Source organism: Glycine soja, chromosome 6 (genome assembly GCF_004193775.1).
Source record: "Glycine soja cultivar W05 chromosome 6, ASM419377v2, whole genome shotgun sequence".
Lineage (NCBI taxonomy): Eukaryota > Viridiplantae > Streptophyta > Magnoliopsida > Fabales > Fabaceae > Glycine > Glycine soja.
Genome location: NC_041007.1, coordinates 42,981,530 through 43,004,035, shown reverse-complemented (window position 1 = coordinate 43,004,035; position 22,506 = coordinate 42,981,530). Strand labels below are relative to the sequence as shown.

The 22,506-nt window shown below is 34.9% G+C and overlaps 1 protein-coding gene, 1 long non-coding RNA gene and 1 pseudogene across 2 annotated transcripts; 1 reads left to right on the top strand and 2 right to left on the bottom strand.

Moving 5' to 3' along the window:
* Positions 1 to 7,310: 7,310 nt before the first annotated feature.
* Positions 7,311 to 11,269, bottom strand: LOC114416304 (annotated as a pseudogene).
* A 2,294-nt stretch (positions 11,270 to 13,563) lies between these two features.
* On the bottom strand, positions 13,564 to 14,605 carry LOC114417050. Its single transcript, XR_003667712.1, has 4 exons — positions 14,519 to 14,605; positions 14,346 to 14,447; positions 14,178 to 14,261; positions 13,564 to 13,783 (listed from the first exon to the last, which is right to left on the bottom strand). It is a non-coding gene; the product is annotated as an uncharacterized LOC114417050 (long non-coding RNA).
* A 3,145-nt stretch (positions 14,606 to 17,750) lies between these two features.
* Positions 17,751 to 19,055, top strand: LOC114416303 (tubulin alpha-3 chain-like). The gene is made up of 3 exons (XM_028381168.1): positions 17,751 to 17,901; positions 18,172 to 18,656; positions 18,741 to 19,055. The coding sequence occupies exons 1-3, from the start codon at positions 17,751 to 17,753 to the stop codon at positions 19,053 to 19,055; spliced, it is 951 nt and encodes a 316-aa protein (XP_028236969.1).
* Positions 19,056 to 22,506: the final 3,451 nt, after the last annotated feature.

Sequence of the window (22,506 nt, the reverse complement as noted above, 5' to 3'; positions counted from 1 at the left end):
GCTCAAGGAATCCATACACTGATCCTAGACCGTCGCTTTGACTGAATTGGTCCATATAACTATTTTTAACAGTTGAAAAATTCAGTTAACATCATGTATATAACGCAGTAGACATACATTATTAGTGAATGACATGAAATATATTTACATGGTCCACAATTGTAGTATAACTATGTTCAAACACTGTACGCCTGATATTATTTCATTCACATCAGCACAGGTTACGAACAATGATGCAGCTGCATTTGGAATTCCAAATTTAGTTACATCCCACACTAACTCTACAGGCTTCTCATAAATGTCAACTAGGCTCTTAATCAACTCGCGCAAGGGGTCATCTACAACAACATCGTTGACCGCTTCAACAGCTTCAGTGTCTTTAGTTGGACTGCTGCCCTCATGCTAAATATTTAAGGAAACCAACAATTAAACTAATGTTAGGAAGTGTGTTATGATATAGGTACGTATGTATAGAATTGGAAAACATAAAAAGTAAAATACCTCAATAAAGATTTTTTTAACAAGTGGTGTTGTCCATGCAATGAATGTGTGAAGGGTCTGCCTGACACACTTAATCTCTGATGTTGGGAATGGGACCTCAACATCACCGTTAATAACTTGCTCAACACTAACCCTTACGACATCGTCTGCATAAGCCACATTGTGTATGGTCGAGCCTCCGTCATATGTTTTTCCCAAGGCCACCAACTCAATTGAATCTTGGCGCTGCACATACAACCCCATAGGGGGTTCGACAGGAGCAACATCATTAGGTAGACATGGGTTGACAACACTCTCCGCATTGCTCCCTTTTGTGCTCACTCGTGCTCCTAGCACATGTATATCTGGCTGAATATGTGTTGGGATCAACGATCCCCTCTGCGACATCTCAAGTATGATTTGTTCCTTCAACTCATCTTTCAATACCTGTATTTCATTTTTCCACTGTTCCTGTAGGCCTCCAATTATTTCAGCCAATTGTACATGGCTGATCGACCCTGATGAGCAACTGGAGCCACGTGCTGCCCTTCCAAAGTATTGACTTATTGTGACCCCAGACCCCACTGCCCGAACATGGCCTCCATGATCCGGTCGCCCGATGGCAGTGTTCAGTATGCCTTCACGACCATGGGGGACAAAGGTACCCTGTCTCGTTTGTTCTTCCAATGAGGCTTGCATCAAGCACATTATAAATGTACAATTAACTTACAATCTGAACAACCAAGTCATAAAATTATCAAAAACAAACAATTATTTCAAATTTCAGTAAATTGTATTAGAAATGGAACAAGCAACTCACAATTTTATCAGATATTTCTTGTGCCGACTGAGATGTCATCTGTCCATATTGCTTAGTGCGTGCCAACACCCATTTGGCATGTCTTTGAATGGGAGATGGGGGATCCCCAGAGTTTGGTGTATTCTCAGTTGTCATTGTGTCATGTTGTCTTTTCTTCATCTTCTCGTCCATCATCTTCTTTTCAAGCAAATCATACCCCCACAAGAAAGTACATGGGGGTATTCATTGTATTTTTGAATCTCTTGCATTTTCTTCCTGATTCCCTGTGATGTAGCAATTTATTTAATAATCATTAAAGATTAAGTTGGCTTTATATTCACCAATTTATTTTTTGAAACATTGAAAGATATTGACCTCTAACTTGCCAATTAGGAGTTTTGCGGCTTGCAGCAAATTGCTCCCAAGTTTCTTTATCTACGTCATATTTGACCGGAGGATCATGTTCATGTTGACCTTCAGAGTTACTATACACAAATCTAGTCATCAGGTTACATTTAAATTGCCTCCATCTACTGGCCACGGTGGACATGACCTTTTTCTTTGCATTCAATGCTTTTGGGATATCAAATTTTGCCTACATTACAAAGGGTTTTGTAAATGTTTGACAAATTGCATACCATTCAATTTTATGAGCAAATAAACCAACATGTACTTAATATTAAAATCACTTACCAAAATGTCATTCCATACTAGGTCCTTTAGCGTGTCTGGAACATCTTTCCAACTATTATGTGCAATGGGAATTTTCTCTCTGGCCACGACCCCAAGATAATTGTGGAATTTCTCTTTGAATGGACTCGATCCTCGGCCAGTTGCGGCATCCACGTAAACAGTTGGTTTTGGCTGATCCAATGCTCTTACAGTCAACCTCCGTAGCCGTGTTGATTTTCTAGTATTCCTAGACTTTGTTGGTGACTGAATATTTGACTTCGGAGGGGACGCTGGTGGGGCTGCCATGAACCTGTCAAAGAAAAAGAAGTATGTTATAAACAACAACGTACTAATTTTATAAACTTACTTAAAAGGAAATATATGAACATTAATATCATACAAAACACAAAAGGCATAAGGTTATTACATGTCATTGATAAGAATTAGTTATGTAACAATGTTCTCCCATAGTCCTTCATCATGATCATTACGATTTGTGTGTACATCGTCAACATAGTGTGAATCATTCATATTAGGCATAACTGTCGAAAAAGGTGGTGTCTCACAAATATCAAGCATCGTTGGATCATGTGCGGCATTTAAACCACTAGATCTTCCTTGTAGAACCACTGAATATCTTGAATCGCAAGGGTCTTCGACATAAAATACTTGCCATGCTTGTTGTGCCATAATGAAAGGTTCGTCCATGTAACCCACCTTGTTGAAGTCCACTAAGGTAAATCCCATTTCATCTTGTCGGACACCGGTACGGGCATTGATCCACTTACACTTAAACACAGGCACTCTAAAACCAGTATAGTCAAGTTCCCAGATTTGTTCAATGACTCCAAAGTAATGCATAGATGCTCGAATAGGATTGTTGTCTGATGCACTGCAAAAGTGATCCGAATCAGCATCAACAGATGCGGATTCTTTAGCTGCTTCTAATCCTACAACCAACATAATATTCGGACTCTCCCACTGCTTTCGCCATACCACCCAGACCCAGGGATTAGCCCATGTCCGCTCCCAGCCCTCCAAGTAGAGGAAGCGATCTTATTCATCTGATCTTGGGTTGGCCTTTGAGTTGCCTGATACCGGCTATGATCTAGCTCTTCAATGCCATCCATGCTTTCAGTTTGGTTTTTTAGTAATCCAAAAAGCAAAGTATATACTCTGATGGTCAGCAGCGAAAGGAATGGAATAATTGTTGATGTGATACCCTTGCCACGTCGAAACATTTAGATTTGGCCCAAGAGCTAACAATCGTAATGTTTTTGAAGTAGCCTCATCAGAAAATATTGTGTGTCTAAACCACTTCATGAAAGTTCTGTTGTGCTCTTGCAAAACCCTCATCATGTTGAATTTTGGGTTAAGTGCGGTGACTTCTTTTTTGTGGGCATCTATGTATGGAATGACCTCTGCTGCATTATTCAATATATATAGATGTGCTTGTGAGATCTCGTGGCGAGTCATTGTCACAACATTGTAGCCTTGTGTACCCTTGCCCCCTAGTGTCGCCACATGACGAGGTTTAGGTACCCCGACAGATTTAGCAGCTTCAATGTACTGCGAGCAATACTTAAGAGATTCTTCAGCAACATACCTTTCAACAATCGAAGCTTTTGGTCGGTGTTGATTCTTGGTATACCCCTTTAAAACCTTCATGTACCGTTCAATTGGATACATCCACCGTAAAAATGCAGGACCACACAACCGGATCTCCCTGACTAGATGAACAATTAAGTGAACCATTATGTCGAAAAATGATGGAGGAAAGTACATCTCCATCTGACAAAGGACAATGGCAGCCTCGTTCTCCAATTCATCCAATCTTGTAGGGTCAATGAATTTGCTACATATAGCATTAAAAACAAAGCATAGACGAGTTATGGCAACCCGAACTTTGTCAGGCAAGATTCCCCGAATTGCTACAGGCAGTAGTTGTTGCATTAATACATGACAATCATGAGATTTCAAGCCAACCAATTTAAGATCATTAATGGATACAAGGCTGTTGATATTTGAAGAGTATCCTTCAGGGACTTTGACATTCCACAAACATTGAAAAAAAATCCTTTTTTCCTTTGTTGACATTGTGTGGCATGCTGGGGGTAGATATGTTCACGAACCTTTTGCTATTGGATATGTAATTGCTCCCGTATACCCATGTCAACCAAGTCTTGACGACACTTCAAACCATCCTTTGTCTTGCCTTTAATGTTAAGAAGGGTTCCAATTAAACTATCACAGACATTTTTCTCCATATGCATGACGTCTATACAATGTCTAACATCAAGATCAGACCAATAAGGAAGCTCAAAGAAAATGGACCTTTTCTTCCAGATGTTTGTCTCACTTCTGTTTTTTTTACGTCTTCCCAAAGATAGTTATGATGTCGTTCACACGATCATGTACTTCTTTACCTTGTAATGGTTTTGGCACACTTTCATTTTCTTGAGATCCATTGAAAGCTTTCTTCAATCGTTGATATGGATGGAACTGGTTCAGAAATCTTCGATGCCTTGTGTATATTGTTTTCTTTCCATGTTTTAGTTGGACGAAACTTGTATTTTTCTCAGATATAGGACATGCATGATGGCCTTTCACACTGTAACCACTTAAATTTTCATATGCTGGAAAGTCATTTATGGTACAAAAAACCATTGCACGCAACCTAAAGGTCTCCTACAAATTCCCATCCCAAACACATACCCCGTGTTCCCACATTGTTCGTAGGTCTTCAATCAACGGAGTTAGATACACGTCAATATCATTACCGGGCTGTCTTGGTCCTGCTATCATCATACAAAGCATTATGTACTTCCGCTTCATGCACAACCAAGGAGGAAGGTTATAAATCATCAACAAAGTAGGCCATGAACTGTGACTGGTGCTTAAGTTACCAAAAGGGTTCATTCCATCAGAGGCAAGACCAAGCCTTAGATTTCTGGCCTCATTCCCAAAATCAGGATACAAAGAATCGAATGCCTTCCATTGCGGACTATCAGCCGGATGTCGGAGCAATCCATCAATTTTTCTGCCTTCAACATGCCACATCAACTATTTTGTATTGTATCTATTAGCAAACAATCGCCTAAACCTTGGTATTATTGGAAGATACCAATAAACCTTTGCTGGATGACTGTTCTCTGCGGTTGCAACATCACTCTCTTCATTGTTGTTGACCTTGAAGTGGGATACACCACATGTTGGGCATGTGCGCATTTTTGCATACGCATTTCTATACAATATGCAATCATTTGGGCATGCATGGATTTTCTAGTACTCCATTCCCACTAGACATAAGATCTTCTTCGCCTCGTATTGACTTTTTGGCAATGTGTTATCTTCAGGAAGCAACTTTTTCAATAACACTAGCAATTCAGTAAAGCTCTTGTCACTCTAGCCAAATCGTGCCTTTAAGTTGACCAAAGCTAAGACCGCAAACAACCTTGTGAATGTTGTGCACCCAGAATACAAAGGAGTCTTTGAATCATTCTCTATTTTGTTATACAAAGGAGCATGTGCTTGCCGAAAACCATCCTGCCCTAGGTCACGAATCATGTCTTCTATACGACAACCCGTATCTACATCGACTGCCTCGGTGTGAGACAATGTTGGATTGTCTGGCAATTCCCCATGCCATATCCAGTTTGTGTAATTTTGAATCATCCCGTGACATATTAGATGTGATCTTATTTCATTTAGCGTCTGGTGTCTACCATTTGCACATTTTACACATGGACAAAAATATTTGCCGCGCAAGGAGGGGGCATGCATTTCGGTAAATTGGAGAAACTGTTCCACCCCTGTCCCATACTCAGCAGTGATGCGTGATGCTCTCATCCAACTTCGATCCATGTTGTCTGTTTGCTGCACAACCTTATGAAGTTATGTAACATGCATGCGACATCTCACTTTTCTAAGTAAAGGTGTGGCCCTATCCCATTCAGGAAGTAATTTTTTTATAGTAGATTGAATACTACAAGTTAATTGTCTTTTCTAAATTTGACAAAATTTTGGCAGCATTTCGCCTAAGTCCCCAAGTACACAAGATGAAAGCGGTGATGTATTGTTATCCACCACATTCAAGTATGCACTCGGAGAACAAAGGGAAATGAAGTATACCGAAATGTTGACAAATTTAAGAAAAGAAAATTAACCTATACGTAATAATCTACTATAAAAAAGATTCTTCCCAAACTGTCCAAACGGACAATTCAAGATTCAATACACCGATTAATACAAACTATCTGTATTAATCGATGTATAGAATCTCAAACGGGAAACTAAGGTTCACTCACAATGGTCATAATTTAGTTATATAATACATCACGCCATGTATAAAGAAGCATTCAATTATCATTGTTGTGAGTCAAAGAAATACAAACCTCAAAAATATGGTAAATAACAACTACGACTGTGACGACAGTAATGGCAAGGCAAAGACAGCAGTGTAGATTCAACTCCTCAGTACATGAGAAAATTCATTGGTTCTAGGTTATTTTTCAGAGGCAACTACCTACAAACAATAAACACATAATATCCAATATATCAGAGCTTATTTCTACTTCTCAAGCACAAGGTATGAAGAATCGTGTAATTAAGGATGTAAATAGGAACTGTAACTGACTGACATAAAAGTTACAAATAAATTTGTATACTAAACTCCAACAAAATGTAATTAATAAAAATGAAGGTTGGTTAAACTTTCTTCTACCAATAGCATTTTGAATATGTATAAGAGTGTGAAACTAATAACTGTTAGAACAAAAATCAATTGTTCAGAATTTTCGTAATACAAATCCATAATAATTGACTGGCCTTTTACAAATATTAATGCTAACCTCGTCAGCAAGTACTCAACAAAAGAAAAAGGGTGCATAAGCATAAAGAAGGCTTTATTGTAAATGATACATCATGCGTGAAACTGTCTGTGGTTTTCATTTAGCTATTATGAAAATTTTGAGTTATTAAGTAGGCTATATATCAGGTCAAAGCTAAGGATCATTGTTTAGGTATGAGCAATATCAGTCACAAAATACCGGTATTTCTAGGGAGTATCAAGCTAACTGCTTGCAGTTTCTGACATTCAAAGGCAAAGTTGGATCATTTAGATCCAGCCAGATACATACTTAGCTTTCCAGTGAGCACATTCTTTATTCTCTAGTAGTTCAAGAAGTCCTTCCAGTATCTGCATATTTAATTTAAAGTAAATAATTAAGATATTTAATCAAACAATAAAAGGAAAAATGAAAGAAAAAAAAAAGTGTAGTGAGTTTCAATAAAGGAAACAGTCCAAACTTCATATGTTGAAAATAAAGGATTTCAAATATATACTGCCATAGTTTTCTGTCTAGGCTTTTAACTGTTTAGTGCAAGTTTGGGCACAACAGCGCATATTGGAATGCAAGAAGAGCTCATACCTGTCAATTAACCTCATATATTCTCAATTAAAAACAGTTATAGAAGAATAAAACATTTAAAATTAGTACCTCCAATCTTTCACAGCTGCAGCAGTGAGCTATATATTATCATATTCATGAGATGGACGAGAATTTTACCAAAAAAGGGGTGGCACCACCTATATCTGATCAAACCAGCAGCATTTATAGGAACCTGAAATTAAAATAAATACTCATTAGTGTTAATATCACCATCCTGAAATTAAAACTAGTGGTGCTGGTAACTTAGATACCAAGTCAACCAGAGGGTAAGGTAGCCACCTACTCAAGCCAAAAGGATATTGTTAATTGACCATTCCCAATTCCACATATTATATTTCTTTTAAAAATTTCCCAAGGTGCACAAATATCTTGCCAAAACTTGCTAAACTCTTGTGATTTGTCTAAAAGAAAGTTTATTCCCATAACCACATCTGTATTTCTCTCTAACATTTCTTGAACATAGGACATCTCATAAGAGGATAACTGCCAAATAGCCCTCATCATAAAGGCAAGATTAGCTTCCATCATCTTCCTCAATCCCAAACCTCCCTTACATTTTGGAGCACAAATAACAACCCAAGACATGTGATGGAGGACTATGAAGATAAAAAATGAGTTTAAAATGAAGTCAAATCTTAAAATAAGAATTTATGTAATTGGACTTAAGAATACAATTCATGCGCACTAGCCACTAATAACACATGGTCCATGAGCCATCCAGAAGGTTAAAGTCAAATATTATCACATCTTTATATGAAAAGTAACTTAGGAATGGATAGGTAGACTTGTAAAACAATCTCTCTTTTTTTCTCCTTTTTTTATTTACTTTTCTTTTCTTGTTGTTGAGTTTAATCATTTGGTTCGGTTGTAGATTCTCCCCTTTAGAATTGGGTTTAGAACTTAGAAGAAGACAGAAATAAAAATATAAATATAAATTGCACTGTGTTTGTGATCAGTTCAAGAAAAAAGACAAAACTTAAATATAATTTTATATATATTTTTGGTGTTGTTTTTCCATCAAAATTGAAATTTCACCTCAATAATTCAAGTTAACATTTAATAGAAAACTTAAACCTTTATTAAGCATATTATCAAAATCATACTTATATTAAATTCTGATTTAAAAAAAAACACTAGAAATATTTGTGAAACTGCATCTTTATGTTGTCCAATAAATCTCAAGGCTTTTTTAAGTTTTATCATATATTCATTATATTTGTATCATTCACTACAAAAATTTCAATGTAGAAGTACAGTAAAGAATAAACTGCACAACTAGCTAGCAGCTATACTATAATATGATTAGGTTGAAAAGGTAGACAAGCACAACTAGGGTCCTGGTACTGATAGCAAGCACTATTCTTTTTACCTTTCAGGTGGGATAGTACTTCTGCAGAAGCTTTTAATTAAAAAACATAAGGGAGACAGTGAATAAACACGCATATACATGGATAAACAAACTGATGAAAACTACATTTTAACATTGAATCTCACCAACACAACCATATAATTAACTTTCAAATTAAACTCCAGGACAAAATGAACAACTGAAATCCTAAAGAGATATTTATGCTCACTCTTGAAGTAAGTCATATGCATACATATGGCTCCTCCGTAAAGTCAAGAATTGAGTAAATATTAACTTTTAAAAACAATATTTACATAACTTTTTAAAAAAATACACTATCAGTGCTATATTATTTATTTTTAAAATTACCTCTCCATGTTTCATTGAACATTATTAATTATTAATAATATAAACTTGTACTTTTATTCCTATATTAATGCGTATAGCATTGATATGTCGTCATGCTGATTGATTGTATAATTCATGTCAGTGGTATATATATTTATCCTTATGGATTTCGATTTTAATTATTACAGATAAAACTGTATACTTTTCAGCATTTTGTGTAGTGGGTGTGTGAGATTTTGCAATTTTGGTTCAGCTGGAAATGGATCTGATTGACTCTCAAGGAAGGTTTTTTTTTTTTTTTTAATTTGGTTATATTTCATTCCACTCAAAAGTACTTCCTTCATTTGTTTATACTTCAAACTTCAAACCACAAGATCATAGGTGTAGCTACGTACCTAGCTAGGTTCTCTCTTTATTTTGAAGGATCTCTCTACACACACATGTCATGTGTGTGGTTGAGAACTTGAGATGTTTCCTTGCAAAGGTGAGGTTGAGAGGAATGTTGTCTGGCTCGAGGTCATGGAGGAGGAGAGTACTCAGATGAGTGAAAGTTTCCAATGGAAATTTACCCTCTTAACACAAAAAAAAAAAAAAAAAAAATTGATTCTGGGACCAGGCTTCATTTCCCCCATCCAACTTTTGTTTTTTATTCCTTTCAGTTTCTTTCTCTCCATTTCATATCTTTCTTGCATGCCCTTATGGTAAGGCTTTCTCTTCCTTTCATCTTTCTCTTAATTTGCTGACACACACAATAACATTTACTCACTTAGACCTGAAGGGATCAACTTTGTAACAAGAAATGAATCTTCTAGGCATCATGTAGGCAAAACTATCAAAGTTTAAGTGAAATCATGAAAAGAAACAATTTCTTTACAAAAATATAGGACCTCAAGAATAATTATAGTCCATTCAAACATTTATATCTACCATATTAAACTTCAGGATGAAGTTGAAGAATTGAATGAGGGTATAAAATAAACTAATAAATAAAACATATAAAAAAAAACACATACTCTTTGTTATCAAGCTTCACCTCAGTTCCCCATATTCAGGCAAAAGAACAGTATCACCTTCCTTAACAGCCACAGGAATTAGCTTCCCATTCTTACTGTGAAAGCCAGGGCCAACAGCAATAACTTTTTCGGAATTTAGCTAAAGAAAAACATGTAAAAATACATCAACTCAGCAAATGCACTTCAACAAATCAAGAATTTAACACAATATGCATGATTTGCAATGATAAATTGTCAATTATCAGTCTAAAGAAACTGAAACATTAACTTGGTAAAGACTTTGACCATTTCAACCAACAAAACTCAAAATCATCAAATTTAATTGTTATTGGAAATACACTAAGACAACTACTCTACAATACAAAGAACCACAGGATCACAATCCAAAAGAAAAAAAATTGAACAGCAGGCATCGGCTTAATTAGTACCCACCTGGGTACGATATCATATCACAATATCACACACAGAAAATTGGAGAACTTAAATACCCCTAAAAAAAGGAGTGCAAATGGAATAAGTAAATTTGAACAAATCAAGCCAAGATGAAACTTTGAGATGAAAATCGAAGACCCAAAAGGAGGAATTCAAAAGGGTATGAATGAATTGGATTGGGAGAGTAAACCTTGGAGGATTTCTCGGGTAACAAAATGCCAGCGTTGGTCTTTGATGGAGGCACAATTTTCTCCACCAAAACCCGATTGAAAATTCTAGCTTTTTTTAAACAAACGATTATCTTTTCAAAATGACTTCTAGCTTCTTTGTGTTTCCCTATTTTTGTCTCTCATACATTCACTCAACAGAGACAGAGAAGCATGTTCTCCGGCACAAAGCAAATCTGTCTAGTTTTCTGGTGTAGTATTAATTGAAGATTAAGATTTTAGGGAGATAAGATAGCTATGAAAATATATTAGTAACAAATAAGTTGGCTAATCACAGGCCCTCAGACCTGTGGGAATGTTTATTTCACGTGGACAAGAAAGCTGAATGAAAGCATCAATAGTGAAAACCTATCATATGTGAAATTCTTTTCTTTATCTACAACTAGCTGCTATGTCTCTTAGGTCTTTCTAACATCCCTCTTCTAAAGTCCATTCAGCTTTCAATAATGTTTCAGCTTTCTGTCAATTAACCTGTTTTCTACTTTAGTTTTGATTTCCATGAGAATATACTTAAACATCAGTTCAATTAAAAAGTTATGATCAACTAATGAAATGAGAAGTAGTGCTAAAAAGGTGGGGTAACACCACCAGGCAATGACTTTGGTGTATATATGTAGCTTGATGTGTGTAATTCTTTATCACCTCAGAAGCAAATGATGAAAAGCACCATTCAGCAATAAAAGGTAGACATATATCATGAAGATGAGATAATCTTTTCTTTGTGGTGGGAAAGGAAAAGAAGGTATAATTAATTGAATAGTGAATTGAGTATAAAAACAAATCCACTTCATTAAGAGCATAAACAGAATCTATGTGTAATATTCATGCACCCTGGACAAATTCTTTGTCATCCTCATTGTCGTCGGTGCCTTGTGAGGAACACTATTACTCAGCACCATGTGTTCTTTATTTCATCTTCTGTTATCACTATGAGGGGGATCTTGAAAAAGAAGGCATTGAAGGGAATCCAATCCGAATTTTAAAAGTAGCATATACAATGCATGAATTTAACTAAAAAACACTAGCTTTGTCCCTAGACAGGCTCTCATGTCTTGCTCATAATCTCTGGTGACACTTTGTCCTGGGGGAATGTATTGTACTTCATTCTATGCATGAGTGCCTCACATTAATATTGTTTCCTTATAACTACATAAATTATATATCAGCTTATCCTCATCCCTTTTGACTAATTTGGAAACTAATAAAATATATATATATATATATATATATATATATATTTTGGGTAAATTATGTTTAGATTTTTTTAATTTCTGGTCAAAAAAAGATCCAGATCATACCTTTGGATGATTGCACAACTTTTTGAGAGCTGTTACGTAGGCCAAAATCTTTGATTGCTTCAGTTCTTCAGTAATTGCCCGCTTAACCTGTGATTGAGGACATGGATTTATCAATTCGGTTTTGATAATCTTGTTTCTATCAATTCCCAACAGAGTAAAACACCTTATATATGAAAAAAAAAATGGCTCAACAAAAAATGGACTTTACATTTTTGGATTGTATAAAATGTTTATATAGGTTTGACTGTAGTGGAGTCAACCTGCAGCAAACAACTTCAACTATCTGTGCCACAAAAGAAATAGGTCATGGATATAAGATTAAGAGCATAGATAATCAAACAATAAAGATACAGTCCATTCATCACTTATTTTTTTCCTATGAATAAATGAAAAGTGTTTTTTCCCTTGATGACATGAAAAATCAAGGCATGAAACCAGATTGAATTACTTTTATTGCAGCATTGTTAGCTCCTATTGCTTCTGTGGCATACTTTCTAAAACTTTGGAATATTTTAAAGTTGAGTTTTATAATTTGGAATGTTCACCCAAACAAATGTTTTAAGATATAAAAGCTCTGTTATGAATGACACCCAAACCAAGTTATATTATATAACCTTGATTTACTTACAAAGCCTTTTCAAAACACAGCAAACCTACAATTACTACCCCATATAGGTATATATACACTCAATTAACTATATGTTTGGTTATACAAGTAAAGCTACTAATTCGAGTCAACTTAAGCTAGCAACACAAAAACTACTATGTAGTTGGGCATATAACCAAAGAAGCTAAAAAATCTTGATAAAACTTACTTTAATTTTAAAAAGCATCATATTGAGATGCTTCAATCAAGATGGGCATATTATTATAGGAAAGACTGATGATGTCATATTATAATAGGAAAGGTCAAGGATCAAAAGAGAAGGAATGTTTGGGCAAAGACACTACAACAAATCTGTTAAATAATGGAGGTTATTTTTTCGTTTAGTGGAGGTTTTTACCCTCCGCAAAATAAATTACGGAGGTTTTCAAAAACCTCCGCAGTTATATTCGCCACAAGCAATTAGCGGCGATTTTTGAAAACCTCTGGTATCGAGAATATTTTGCAAAGGTTTTTTTGTAGAGGTTTTAAACCTACGCTAACTGTGGAGGTTTTTTAAAGGAGGTTTTAAACCTATGCTAACTGTAGAGGTTTATTGGAAGAGATTTTTATACCTACACTAAATATGGAGGTTTTTTGTAGGAGATTTTAAACCTATGCTAAATGCAGAGGTTTATTAAAAGAGGTTTTAAAACTATACTATGGAGGAGTTTTTTTAAATCATGCTAACAGTGGATGTTTGATAATTGATTTCTAATTCTCCTTATTTTCTTGTATATAATGATTTTGTATACTCATTTTAGTTTCATAATCTACATGTATTACAATTTTTCATTTTCTTATGATATCGATAAAAAAATGTAATAAAAAAACTCATAATGAGGACGTAGAAATTATATTTCAATAACCAAAATAATAACATATAGTTCAAAGATTTATAATTCAAATTTCTATTGTAAATCAAAGTATGACATAAAATCCATAACAAAGTAATATTAGTCTTGTACTAAACTTTAAATCCAAAATACATTATAAGCAAACTAAGGGTTGCTAGCACCAGAAAATCCTCTTGCATCCAAAGGTGTATTAGGAACACTTGAAGCATCATTTGGCTGAAATAAGAAAAGAAAAAACACTTAGTCACATATACTATATACAAGGGTGTATCACACATACTAAATCATAATGACCGTCAATAAAAATAATCAATTCTAAACAATTGTTTTAATATTCTAAACTTATGCATGGTTATTACCTTGGTCATGTATGTTTACTTAAAGACATAACTTGAGATAAAGAGTATTAAGAGCTAGCCAAAATGAATAAAATTCTACCTTAATATTGTTGATTAACTATAAAATATACCTACAAAACTGTAAATTAATTAACTTAATAAACACACGTACCAATTACAAAATATATTTCCTTACTAATATGCGTGAATAAATTAATAAACTATAGACATATGTAAAACAATTTTAAGAGTACATTGTGTATTATACTAACAAGTTTTAGGATACCAACAGCATCAAGAGGAGAAACTTCAGATTCATCAACTATGCTTTGAGTCAATCCTACTTCAATTTGTTCCTGCAAACATGTAATAAAATGAAATATAAAAGTTTTAAGATTAAGCACAATCCTTGAAAACAATGTTACTAAAGAAAAACATACCGTTATAGTCTTTGCTGCTTCATTTACAAATGATCCATCTTTCCTTTTATGAGTTTCAATATATAATTGTCCACAACTTGCTAGCTTCCCAGTTTCTAACAACTAAGATAAATAAAGAGTAAGTAAACATTGAACTTCTTTAATTAGTAAAAGTTAACATTTAGTGTCATTACCAACTCATTTCTTCTTCTAGGATTAGCTTTGGATCCACCAGTGTGTGAAATAACTTGTTTGCTTCGAATTTCTTAATTTCTCCTGCAAAGTTCCTATATGCAAAGCAATTTCAAGTTTACAACTTGTAATAGTAATCATATAATTAGCTATAAAAACAATTCAATAATTAAAACAATCTAATTAGAACAAGATAATAATTTGTATAAAATAAGTCATTGAATAATATTATTTAAAATATAATTTACGTTAATAAAAAAACTTAATTTTTCTAAGGGGTTCACACTCAACACAAGAACACATCAATTTCACAGCAATTTCTCATTAGGACATCGACTGATTCATCAAACATATATAATTTCACAGCAATTATAAGGATAAAATGAAAATTATAAAAACACCCAAAAACTCATTCCAATTGATATCTCTAAGGATTCCTACACATGTTCTCACTAATCCCTAATTGTGAATAACCCATCCCTTAACCTGGGTTCACGTGTCTTCAGTCAGCGATAGCCGCATCTCTAGTAGTTCCCTGAGATTCCTCCAATTTTTTCCTCTAATTGGCCTAATAGAGTTCCCAAACGTCAGAGATACAGAGAAGGGATTGAAGCCTCCGCTTGTACTGTCTTGTTGCGATTCATTTTTCTCTCTCTGTGACTATTATCTCGCAAATTCCAACGGTGAAGGTGTGCGTAATTGAAACACGAACCAAGTATCAAAATTTCATGAAAATCCAATGGTTAACGAAACCTGGATCGTAGTTTTATTGAGACCGTTTTGGGTTTCTGCGGGAAAGAAAAAAGGCTACGATGCGAAAGGTATTTCTCTTAGCTCAGACATTGTATCGAAATTCCCAACGGTCAGAATTCTAGGAATTGGGTTGTGAACATTCTTTTTAAATTTCACGACGATCCAACGGTGAATGAATCCGAGATCGTCATTTTTCTGAGACAGGTTTGGTGGCCTGCGGGAAAAAGAGAGAGTTTTGAGAGGAGAAGGAGAAAAACGAAAATGAGGAAAAGAGGAGACACCTGACTTAACATAACTATTTATACCTAGGGTACTCAGCCCCTATATTTGCTCTATATTTATTTATTTATACTAAAAAGCTTTATAAATTTATTTATGAAAAAAATGGGATGTGAGGGAGTTAGAGAGGGAAATTGGGATTTTGTGATTTTTTTGAGAGGAAATTTTTTTTTGCCAGAAAAAAACATGATTTATTTTATTTTAAAGAAAAAAGAGTGGAAAAATAATATTTAATCAGCAGAGGTTACAAACCTCCGCAAATTAAGCTCAAAAAATGATAGTTTTTAATAAATTAAGGAGATTTCTAAAACCTCCGCAAAATAACTTTCATTATTTAACATTTTTTTTTGTAGTGAGAGGAGATGACAAAACAATGTTATTATGACGAAGATAAAGCTCCTGAAGATTAAAGGATTGTGATCCATTCAAATACAATATGATAAAAGCATGCCACACAATTTTATCCATGTCCAATTTCAAAAAGGGTGCATCCTTTATTCATAAAATTTCTCCCATTTCATCTTATATTTGCCATGATTTACCTAAGCTACACTATTAAGATGACAATTTTACGTGTGTCTAAGCTGAGTTTTTCGTTCAAGAATTCAATTGGACATACACAGCTTATACCAAAGACAACCTGAACTTTTTAAACCTATAAACATATTACAAACATGCAGAATAGGTATAATATCTGAAACCTAATAATCATGTGATTATTTATAAATAGAAAGTGGCTTCTGCAGAGTAAGCAGTCATATTTCTAAGCAAAGTACTATGCAATATATTGCTTATTGATTGGTGAATTATAAAGAATTCAAAAAACAAAAGTATAATTTAGGCCAAACAAAAAGAAAAGAATATTTTCCAAATGTTATTCTAAATTTGTTTTTCACTGTTATCTCAGCATTCATCGCTGCAGAAGAGAGGACTCGCTACAGGAACAAACTTAGAAAGGCAGAAATTCCAGCGCCGCCCTAATCTAACAACCTGCCTTCAAAGTTTAATTAACTAATAATCAGAATCAGAAAAACCACAAAAATGAAAATAGAACCATCTTTACCCTAAATCCAGGATCAAATCCACAGAAATCCACCCTAGAGAAAGAGATGAAGAAACCAAAACCAGACCAGACCAGTCAAAGACATCTTTGGTGTGCTAACTGCTAAATCCATAAATCCTCATATGATAAAATTCACAAAAAAATTGAGACATTTGTTTTATCATTTTTATTAATTTTTTTCTAAATAAAGAAAAGCAACAACAAACAGGAACAAGAGAAAGGAACTCTGTGGGATGATGCCCTATATCCTAGAGTACAGAGTAGCATACTGCAGCTCTTACACATATAGTACATTAGTAACTTTCATGCTAGATCCGTTTACTCTTTCTTGTGTGATTGGGTACTGAGATCCAAATTTTTTTATGCAGCAAATTAAAATAATATAAAAATCTCAAACCGAAAACAACCCCCAGATCTATATACCTATATCTGCAACTTCAGAAACTTATGAATGATGAAAATGTTATCTTCTTTACCAGAACACAGACATGGTGTCCACCTCCCAAAACTTGAAACCAGTTTTGGGCTTTAATTTCTATATATACTTTAGTTAGTTTTTATTTTTATCAGAAAGGAATAAATCTCATTGAAAGGGGGAATTACTAAGAGAAAAAGAACACATCATGACATAACCAAATTAAGGAAGAGGAAATATACCCGGATCCAGAAATCAGATATAATAGCAAATCCTAAAATATGCAGATATGGTTAGGCAGAAGATAGAGGTTGGATGTTCTGATAGAAATTGTGATAGAAGCCCTAGGTAGGTAAGGACGAAATTGAAGACATTGAGGCTTGAGAAACCCAAATGGCTATGGATAATGGAGCATAATGGCATGTCTTTGAATGATTACACAAAGGGAAAACACCAAACAAGGGCTCAAATAGAGCAACAGGCAGTGCCCGTCCTTGAGTGACAGAAAATGACATCTTCTTTTAGCCTTTATTTTTCTGCAGCTTATCTAACCCTCAATGTCTGTCATTTTATGGTTTGCACACTTCTCATTCAGAAGCTAAAACATAAGGTTCTACACATGCTCTTGTCCAAAAGCTAAAACTAACTTATGATAAAGCTAATAAGAAAGTAGAAAACGAAACACATAGAAAAATCAAAGAGAGGGAAAAAGAAACCTTACAAGATGAGAAGGCTAGGGTTCAGTTTGGCCTTCTTCGAGGATGATTATGGGGTTTATTGTAACTGCTCAAGCCTCTCACGAACAGCGGCCAAATACGTTTCACCTTTGAGTCATGGGGTGTGCTTGTCGACGCGGAAGGGAGAGTACCGAAGAGGTGACTGAAGCAGTGATGAAAGTTGTGTAGGGCAACTGAGCGAAGAAGCTAGGTCATCGGTGAGGTCTGAAACGCGAGTGAGGTCCACAGTAACGCGAGTGAGGTCACTGAGTGTCACGTGACCATCTACATGTCGTGCACACCACATCGGTCTCCATGAAACAAACGTTGTGGAAGTTTCAGCTTTCTTATTCGAGTACGGGTATCTACATCACCGTTGTTGTTTTTTAACTGATAATTACGAAACTACCACCGTGTGTTATACTACAGCGGTTATTTTTGACCGATGTCGTTGCTGTGTTGTGAAAACTACTTTTTCTAGTAGTGGGATTAAATCTTTTTCCCTCTCGCACAATCGCACTATACCCTACCTCACTCATTTTGTGTCGTTTGTTTCTCGTCGGGAAGGCTTTCCAACGCTGTCGAGCTTGTCCTCGTGGAGGCTTTCCAGGTCGTCATGTGGATCCAGGTGGGAACTCTACTGCCTCGAACATGGCATCGAGCCCGACGACATGATGCCTTCTGACTCCACCTTCGATGTAGCCCACGACGCCTTCAAAACCTTCAGTGAAACTAGATCTGGCAAGCACGTCCCCCGTGCTGTCTTTGTCGACCTCGAACTCACCGTCATCGACGAGGTCCACTGCGGCACCTACCGTCAACTCTTCCACCCCGAAAAACTCATCTCCAGCAAGGAAGACGCCGCCAGCAACTTCGCCAGCGGCCACTACACCATTTCGTTCCTCCCTCCCTCAATTTCAATTTCAATTTCTCTAACCTAATTTTTATTTTCCCCTATTTCAGTTGGCAAAGAGATCATAGATCTGTGCTTGGATCACATCCGTAAGCTCGTCGACAACTGCACCGGCCTACAAGGCTTCCTCGTCTTCAACGCCGTCGACGGTGGCAAGTACCCTAGGATCCACTTCATGCTTTCATCCTATGCTCCGATTATCTCTGCCGCTAAGTTCTACCACGAGCAGTTGTGGGTGCCGAAGATCACCAATGCCGTGTTCAAGCCCGCCAGCATGATGGCCAAGTGTGATCCAAGGCACGGCAAGTACATGGCTTGCTGCTTGATGTACCGTGGTGATGTTGTCCCTAAGGATGTCAATACTGTTGTTGCCACCATCAAGACTAAGAGGACTGTCTAATTTGTTGATTGGTATAATTTTCTCTCATTCTCGTGTCAATTGTCATGTTTACTCACATTTACTAATATTCATCACTAGATTTGTGTTTGAAAACTTGTTTGAGTTGTGGAGGCTATAACCATCAGATTATCTGTGAACATGAACTAACATTTACTAATACTCACATTTGATCCCTACTCCTGCCCTTTTTATCAAATTGGAGTACCTGTCACTTGCCCCCATATTGGGAATCCTTGTGGAGTAAAATATGTTTTTGGCAATCAGGTTACTTTGACTAGAGACTTATTGTATATTGTTTGATCCAACCTGACTTAAAACTGATTTTAATGATCTGTCTTTTAGGCTGATCATATACTCAAAAAAGTATTGGACAGGACAATTTGCTACTCTGTGTTTGACGTCTATCAGATGTTTGATGTGTTGCATCAACTGAAAATTAATGTAAGATCCGTTGTTTAATAATTTATCCTTATTGTAGAGGCCATTGGGTTGCCCTGTTTTTATCTAAGTCCAACTAGCTACACTGAATGGTGCAGAATTAGAGAGGCAAAACACTGGCAAATCCAAAGGCTATGGCTTTGTAAGTAATTAAATTAATTAATTCATGATTCATATATTGAAAGCTAGCTAGCTATAGTAATCATAAATGTTAATCAATTAATGCTGTAATCTTTGTGGTAAATATATATATAAAAGGTGACTTTCAAGGACGCTGAGGTTGTCAAGAAGGCTTGTGAGGATTCAACAACTCTCACTATCAATGGCCGTCGAGCGAATTGCAATCTTGCTTTCCTAGGTGCTCATCGCCCAAGGTCTTCTTCCAATGTTTCACCACCTCCACCGCAACCACAAGGTACACAAATTAATTCATCTTCGTTTTTAGCTACTTTAGTAGAAACTACATGTTTTCTTTATTGTAAATTAAACCTCATGTCATTATATCTAAATCATTCTTACTATAAATCAATTGAGTAATGTATGTATATGGACTGTAACATTTTCAGTTTATGTGAAAAATCATTTTCAACTACACTACTTGAGTGATTAATTGAGTAGGCCTTTTTGGTGATTATGAACATCATGAAGGTCTAACATTGTGATGCTATCCGCAGGGAGATCCAATGGTGGAATAGTGAAGAATGTTAACAATGCATCAGGTCCACCACCAGCCATTAATCATGTGCAGCCATATCATTATCCAGTGAGGACAACTGCTCTGCCATTCCATAATCACACTCTTCCTTTCTATGGGTATGTCATGTGATGAATTCAAGCTGCTGTTTTTTGTTTACTCAATTATTAGACTAATAAAAGTAGCTTATATACTTCAATTTCTAATCTTTTTATTCAGGTATGCGCCTACCTACATTGTGACTGACGTAAACTTCAATTACAATCAGGTGAGGTAGTTTTAATTTGGCTGAATTGGTCTATTAGTTTATCATTTCTTTGATTCTATCATGTAACAAATTATTGGAACGAAGTATCATGAATTTTATTGATAATTAATTTTTGTTAAAAAATTTGAATGATTATTTTTAATAGGATTTTTTTAATTATTTTTTTTCCATTTACAAAATTTGAATTGAGATTTTATTAGCAGTTAATTTTGATTCAATCATTTGAGATTAAATTAAAAAATGTTTTTTTAGAAAGTAAATTATTACTATCTAAAACTAATAAAATACATGGTAATATATCCTTTTCTTTTTACTGTACACCAGTAACATAACACTGAAATTACAATCTAAGAACTTATATAAAATTAAATTAAGTTTAATTATTCTGCAAATTCATAATTTTTTTAATTATTTTAACGAGTGATTTATCTTTTAAAGAAACAAATAAAATGAAAGAATAAGGTAAGATTCTATAATTCTTATTGAATAACACAACACTAAACAAGCATGTACTTTATTACTCATATATCATTTTATATTAATATACTTTTAACCATTTAGTTATATCTATTCTCATTTCAATTTTTCACTTGCAACTTGATTCTGCTGAATAATTCACACATAAGGTCATTTAATGTCATATGCTATTGGTTGGTACCTTCTCATCTGATCCTAGTTTGATTGCTTTTGCACAACTCTATTGTGACCCCTCTTGGTATAATGATGTTTTGGCATCCATGTTCTGTTTGATCATGTTTTTATTATTTCATTCTACTTTTTTGAGCAACCAAATATTATTTAATGATGTTGAAATAGATTCTTATTGCTTTGGAATTCTATTGTTAAACAATATTAAATATCAAACCAACCATTAAATAGATTTATATTTGGACTTTTGTGTTTGATTTTTGTATGTTTTGGGAAAAGCTACCTCTTTAACTCCTAATAAGACCCATCCTCACGTGTTGTCTGTAGTAGCCTTTAGAAAGAGTGGGAGCACGAACACAGCACTGTCCGTGTCTGATATAAATGAGCATGCTGCAACCACCCTAGTTGCTGCCAACACCAAAAAGATACACACCTCAGAGCTTGTTTTGGTAGAGAGGGAGACACAGAGAATCTTGTAAGAAATTCCCAATCTTTACCTGCAACTTGCAAAGTTTTAACACAATGAGTACTAGTGTAGAATACAACAGAGGAAAAAATAAAAATAAAAAGTGCATGTAATTGTAAATTAGTATTTTTCTAAAAAAGTAATTTTTTCTTAAGAAAACACTAACAACTGGGCCTTCAATTAGTGCATGCTTAGCTTTCATTGTTTTTTAAGGAGTTTAGAAAATATATATTTTGATAAGCTTTTTCCTTTGTAATTTCTTTTAATAAAGTTTTAATTGTAAACTATTTTGGAAATGAAAAAAGTTGCAGGTGTAAACTGCAAAATTTTAATGTTTACAAGCAAGCACTGCAAAATTTCCAATTAATTTTAAAGATAAATGGTTATCAATTTTGATTATCTAAAACTATACTTACTAATATCATACTTGATTATTAAAAAAAATACCATACTTCTCTGATTTGATTGATGATGTTGGTTGTAGTTCTTTGGGACAAGGTCTTCTTACTAGCACTTTTGTTGGAGAAATAATGTTCGCCATTGTTGTTGCAACCCTTGGATTGGTTCTTTTCGGATTGCTGATTGGTAATATGCAGGTAAGTGCACTTAAATTTTCTCTCTTAATTCGCCTAGAGCTGCTTTGCATATGCCAGTTATTGACTTCTTTTATAATGTCTTTGAAAATTAGAAGATAATGCCTAAAGACAAGGACCACGATCTGCTTCCTATTTAGTCAAACTCATTGTTTATTGCTTGGAGGGTGTGACCAGGTTGTGCTTCATGCAGAAAATAGAAAAATTCTTTTTGCTCTCATTTGTTTCATTCAGAGAATTTTTATTTTAGAAAACTTTAATTTCTTAATTTCATGACTTAGTTCCAAGATAGCTTTGTCCTACAAGCTAGTACTACATGAAACATTTCGGTATACTTCATTTCT